Source organism: Sceloporus occidentalis, unplaced genomic scaffold (genome assembly GCF_023333645.1).
Source record: "Sceloporus occidentalis isolate IW3139 unplaced genomic scaffold, rSceOcc1.0.p SCAF_133, whole genome shotgun sequence".
Taxonomy (NCBI): domain Eukaryota; kingdom Metazoa; phylum Chordata; class Lepidosauria; order Squamata; family Phrynosomatidae; genus Sceloporus; species Sceloporus occidentalis.
The window spans coordinates 250,883-256,882 of NW_028317113.1; the positions used below are offsets into that span (position 1 = coordinate 250,883).

Here is a 6,000-nt window from a genome sequence, read left to right on the forward strand (position 1 = left end):
TTGCCGGATGGCAACGTGATCATGTTTTAAATGGCCTAGGAATACTTGTTAATGCCGAGAACGGCGATTAAACTACGTAGTGTAGCTCTTATGTCTAGTCTGTACCCAAGTGCTTACATCAGTACACGATCAAAACTCACAGAATTACTGTAACAAATAAGCAAGAAGTTGAACATTTATTTATTTTGCCCAGCACAGCTGCCCTCTTACATCATTAGCACGCCAGGAAAATGAGCAGTACTTTTATTTCTCTCCTGTACATTTGGGGTCATAGAGCTTGTCACTCATAACCCCACTCTTGGTATATAGCGTTCACCCTGAAGACATCTCAAATAATTTCTGATTGGGGTATTAGTACATTATATTTTGTGAGTTAGCTTGCTGTCGGTGTCAGCATATTTGTATAGTAAAAATGTATTTGGGCCCTGATAAGAATAACTAGACAGTTTTTATATAACAACAGGCAATTTAATGATTAATATTTAAAACCATTCAGGCTGATCTTACAAGAAACCTGTGGTTATAGGAGAACTAATTGAGTAAATGGCAAGTGCTCTCTGGAGACTATAGCTACTTGGGATAATAGATTAGGTCATATAGGTATATTTGTATAACATGCTGTATATTTGATGAATCACTTGCTAGTTAAACTGTTAGCTGAATGTATAAAGTGCGGGTGTGTGAGGAAGGTGAAGAAACTTTTTCCTTTTACAGGAGGTGCTTAATAACTCTGATCGTCATGCAGCCTTATTTCTGTCCAATCTGGTTGAAGGCACTTATACATTTCACCTAAAAGTAACAGATGCTAAGGGGGAAAGTGACAGTGACAGGGCAACCGTGGAGGTAAAACCAGGTAATGACATTCTATACCATTTTATCTCTAATAGTTTGACAATTCAGTATAGCTAACAGTTACAGCTGTTAGATACACAAACAAGGGTTTTGCCACCAAGTACTAAGTGTTTTGCAAAGGGGTCAAATACTTACGTATTTCATGCAAATCCATTTATAATTTATTTGAAATGCGTTACTCTGGTTTTTTTTGGTTCTATTCTGTCTCTCTCTGTTCAAATAAACCTGCCATTAAAATTATAGACTTGCTGCCAGTGTGGTTTGTGAGTAGACTGTGGCACCCAACTATCACATGACTGGCTGTAATTTACACTAGTGTATACATGCAGGCACTTTCCTAAATATTGCCCTACATGGCATTCAATTCTTCTTCTGAATTTTTTGATAACAACTTTGTAAACTTAAGTACACATGAACATATTAAGTCTTCACTCTATTTGGATGTGGTATCTATAAGGTGTTTTCGGGCTGTTTGCCGTGCCTGGGAACAGTAGGCTTGTTCAATGTTTTCTCTTAATCTTGTTGTAATAAAGCATCCAGGCCCCAAAGTCCATTTAGGGGTTGTATGTAGAATTATTATTATTTTTTTTTAGTGAACAGTACTACAGGATCTGCAGGCACTATAAAAATAAATCCGTGTTACTGTGCAATGTAATGCAAGCGCTAAATTTGCTTACATAAAAACAGGGTAGATCTAACGTTGCTGGGAAATATTACCCAGAGCTGCCACTTAGCAATTTAACTAATGGCTATTTTCATATCATATAGAAGAAATATGACCATCTTGAGAAATCAGTAGTAACTTCTCCCCTTTCTTTACCACCCAAAGATCCCATGAAGAGCAACCTGGTTGAGATGATTCTGGATGTGAATGTCAGCAGGCTGACCGAGAGGCAGAAGGGGATGTTCATGAGGCAAATTGGAGTGCTCTTAGGGGTACTAGATTCGGACATTATTGTGCAGAAGATCCAACTTTACACAGAACAGAGGTGGGTAGCTTTTTAGGATCAGACCCTAAACCCCCTTAACATTATAGGATATTTTCATGTAAGTACTTGCCCTTTTAGACAAAAAAAATCCTGTCTTCATCTGAGACACCTCCATGGGCTTTAAAATAATATATTTACATAGTACATTTCTACTCTTCAACAAAAATGTTTGTTTGTTTTTTTTAACTACAGTACAAAGGTGGTCTTTTATGTCAAGAATCAGCCACCACACCTGGTCATGAAAGGTTACCAAGTGGCCTGGACCCTTCGCAATGAGCTTCACAAACAACAGAATGACTTTCTTATCTTCAGAGCTCTGGAAATAGACACATTCAGTGAGTTTAGATTGGATGACTGTGTTTAATCTCACTCTTAATCGAGTTTGTAGCTTATACTGCCTGGTAGTGCCAAGAAAATATAATGTTTTTTTTATAAAAAAAAAAACAACTTTTGGGTTAAGATGCTTAGTGTTTTGAGCCGCTCCAAATTCATTGAAATTACTTATTGTTAGGGAGGAAGATACCACTGATAGCAGTGAATAATACAGTAGACCCTTTCCCGCATTTCCAGTCGCTTAAAGGTTATGTACTCATGGTTTATCTCTTCCTAGCCTGCCAGCTGAACTGTTCCCTGCATGGTCACTGCAACTCTGTCACCAAACTCTGTGTCTGTGACCCTTTCTGGATGGAGAACTTCATCCGTAGGCAGTTTGGTGATGGAGAGAGCAACTGTGGTGAGTCTTGGTCTGCTTATATTGGAATGATCGTGGTTTATGCGGTTAACTTCATAGTTAAAACGAAAAAAAGTGTAACATCTAAAATATATAATCAGCATTGTCACTGTGGGAATAGTCAGTCACGCTGGGTAGGGCTTAAAGTAAGGTCCTGTCAGAGTCCGCATGATGCACTCTGACTAGTCCATGTCCTGCTTAAACCTTTGAATTCCTACAAGGATAAGTGTCCTATGTTGCCTTCTGCTGTTCCCCTCTGATCCTCCCTACCCCTCAGCTAGCACTTGAAATACCCTGGGGTGTGTAGTATTCAAAAATATATGGTTTGATGGGGTAAATTGCATTGGTCGGCTTCAATGATGTTCCAAATAGCACATGGGGGCAGAATTACCAGATTTGGAAAAAAGGTTTTGAAATGGCAAAACGCTACTTGCACTTATTGCCCAATAACTTGTAGGAAAAAAGTAAAAAAAACAAACATAAAAACATTGGGTATTTCTAAACTCAGGACAAATAGAATCTATTTAGCAGGTTTTTTCATTGGTTGGTACAGATGAGTAAAATATTTTTCAAGTAAAAAAATTGTATTATATACAATCAAAATAATGACATCTAAACAAAGCCCTCCTTATCCTAAAATAAACAATATATAATTTGTGTGGGTTAAGTAAATGGGAAAGAAGAAAATTACAGCTAAACATGAGCACCGCAGAAATGTTAAAACAGCCATGGTCAAGAAGAGTACAGAAATCAAATCAACCATTTTCACGAAGGGGTTAATTTATTTTCCACACAGTCATTGGGTCATAAACAGTGATAAGGTTTTCAGCTGCCTTCCCCATGACTGAATCCTTTGCTAAGTTTTTTTATGTGGTCCCTTTTGGCAAATGGGTATTGGGCAGACCTGGCAGATTTCCTCTGCATTACTGTTTAATTGGTTGCCTTTCCTTGGAAATATGATATACTGCACCATAACTAACCTCCTACCCTTTGCAAATGTTTAGCACTTGTTCATGTTGTGCCCTATGACACGGCCTGCATGCTCTCTCTTGCAGATTGGAGTGTGCTGTACGTCATCATTACCAGCTTCCTTTGTGTAGTGGGTCTGGGACTGCTGTCATGGTGTGTGATCTGCTGCTGTAGAAGGTAATATATGACAGAGATTAGGGAAAAGCAGTATTTACAAAAACTAAAAACATAATACATTTATGTAAAAACAGCCTGTTAGAATTATAAAGGTTCACAGAAAGATCAGACGGCCTGATGTTCTCAAAGAATGGTAGGAACTACCGTGCTTCTAGCTTAATGGACATTTATCAATGCTATTTATCAATGCTAAAACTAATACATAAGTTATGGTGGGTAAAGGTGATGGAAAACCCTTCCACTTAAAATTAAGGGGTAGTAGAAGCATTATTAAATACTCATCTACAGACACCAGACAAGCCAGCCTACCCAGAATCCCTTGTGGTTGTGGCAGCACCATCAGATTTCTGAGGGAAAAACAAGCCGCCTGGCTGGGCTGGTGTCTGTAGATGAGTGTTTAATAAAACACTAATGTAGCATAATTGATAAATAATAAATGGAGCTATATATGTTGTCCAAATAAAAAAAAAAGGTTAATAAACCACCATTTGGGGTGAATTTTCCATCTGTCCTTGAAAAATATATTTCATTCGCAACAATAGTGGGTGAATCGCAACCAAAGTTTCATTGGTACTTTAAAAGGGCACGACAGATAAGTCAATACAATAAATGCATATATAGCATAAATCACTTTTTAATGAACGTCAACATAAAAATCAAATGTGACCGGTTAAAAGTACCCTGATCCATACTTCTTGCACCTTAACATGTGATCTTTAATTTTGCTGCCCTCACAGGAAGAAGGGAAAACCTAAACGTAAGAGCAGGTACAAGATCCTAGACGGGACAGATGATCAAGAGAGCATTGAGCTGAAATCCAGCCTCAAAACAGGTAAGTAGATGGATATGGGAGAGAGAGAATGCAAATGCATGTTTGTATGAAAGGTTTTATCTGCTTTAGGAGTTTGTTTCATAATGTCTTTCCCCCAGGTGTGAAGCTGAAAGCCCCAGTTCAGAATACTAGTCTGATGCACTCAGAATCAGAACTAGACAGCGAGGACAACGTGTTCACCTGGTCAGACGGGGAGAAGGGAAAACTCCTCCGACCTCAGAATGGCTCATTGCGTAATGGACAAGCATCCCACAAAACCAAGAACCAAAGAGAAGAGATCTTATAGTCAGAAAGGAGACAGAGCCGGCAGGGTCCGGGAACCCATTTTCTGCTGTGCTGGATGACTGTCCTCCACTTTCACTTTCAATACAGTTGGTTTTCTCCTTCAATAAAGCTGCTTGAAAAGGATATTTTAATAGATTACCACCGCCCTTGCATCTCAGGGGAACCCGGGATTACACATACTTGAACTGGAATTTTACGACTGGAGGAACTACTACTGGAATAATCCAGCTATTTTTTTATGTGACTAATTTAATGGTATTTTTGTTTCTGCACAGAACCTTGGGATTGTTGATCCTCAGGTATGAGCCACATTTTTAAACAAAAAACCGGTCCCACATTAAAGTGCACTACGCTGCTGATTTTTTTTTTCACATCAATGAAGGATAAAATGTGAATGGCGCTGGCTGGATTCTGTGCCCCTGACACTGTCCCTGGGATGTGAAACCAGAACTTATTTAAAGTCTTTGGCAGTTCGAAGTACAAATAGTTACCTAGAGGCACAAGTTATTCACGTTTTTCTACAATAAGCCATAAAGGAAAAGGAAGCTGACCTGCAAGGACTAACGTTGTGTTAACTGGAATCTGGGTTTGAAAAAGGGAAAAGCGCTAAGTTATTGTGTTCAATAAAGTACACTGTACAATGCTTTTCGCCAGCCTTTATGTACCCAACAACTTTGCACAGACACAGGTTCGTACTTTACAGGTTCTGAAACGTATTCAGTTTGTTTAATTTTATCTTTTTACATACATATACAAAAATTCAGTGAATAGGTAGTAGGTCGGTAGCCCAAAAATACTCATAGCTCTCTGCACATGCCAAGTCAAACATCCATCCATCCATCCATGAGAGTTTACCTGTCAAATAATCCAGAGCTAAAAACAGAAGAACCAAGTTCATATTCTTGACGGAGTATCAAACTGAATTGGACCGGGAATTAAAATCGGCTCTGACACTTTAAGGCCGGTGGCGTGTGTGTGGTCTCTGACTATATACACACACGGTTACACACTAAGATGTTGTTCTCACTCAGCGTGCATCTGCATATATCCAGCCTGCTAGGCATTTCTCACCAACTTAAGACTAACTACCCCAACAGAGGCTCCCAGAAGCCATGGGGCTCCCATGTATGGTTTTGGTAATAAGGACACTTTTCAACCTCTATACT

General features: G+C 39.0%; 1 protein-coding gene across 1 annotated transcript in view; it reads left to right on the forward strand.

Moving 5' to 3' along the window:
* Window positions 1–4,835, forward strand: part of LOC149281377 (dyslexia-associated protein KIAA0319-like protein) — a 35,276-nt gene extending 30,441 nt beyond the window's left edge. The window contains exons 18-24 of the mRNA XM_089499338.1: window positions 715–853; window positions 1,682–1,841; window positions 2,034–2,176; window positions 2,452–2,574; window positions 3,627–3,717; window positions 4,455–4,549; window positions 4,648–4,835. Of these exons, the coding sequence (XP_089355464.1) occupies window positions 715–853; window positions 1,682–1,841; window positions 2,034–2,176; window positions 2,452–2,574; window positions 3,627–3,717; window positions 4,455–4,549; window positions 4,648–4,835 (939 nt within the window). The remainder of the gene's footprint in view (window positions 1–714; window positions 854–1,681; window positions 1,842–2,033; window positions 2,177–2,451; window positions 2,575–3,626; window positions 3,718–4,454; window positions 4,550–4,647) is intronic.
* The last annotated feature ends 1,165 nt before the right edge of the window (window positions 4,836–6,000 follow it).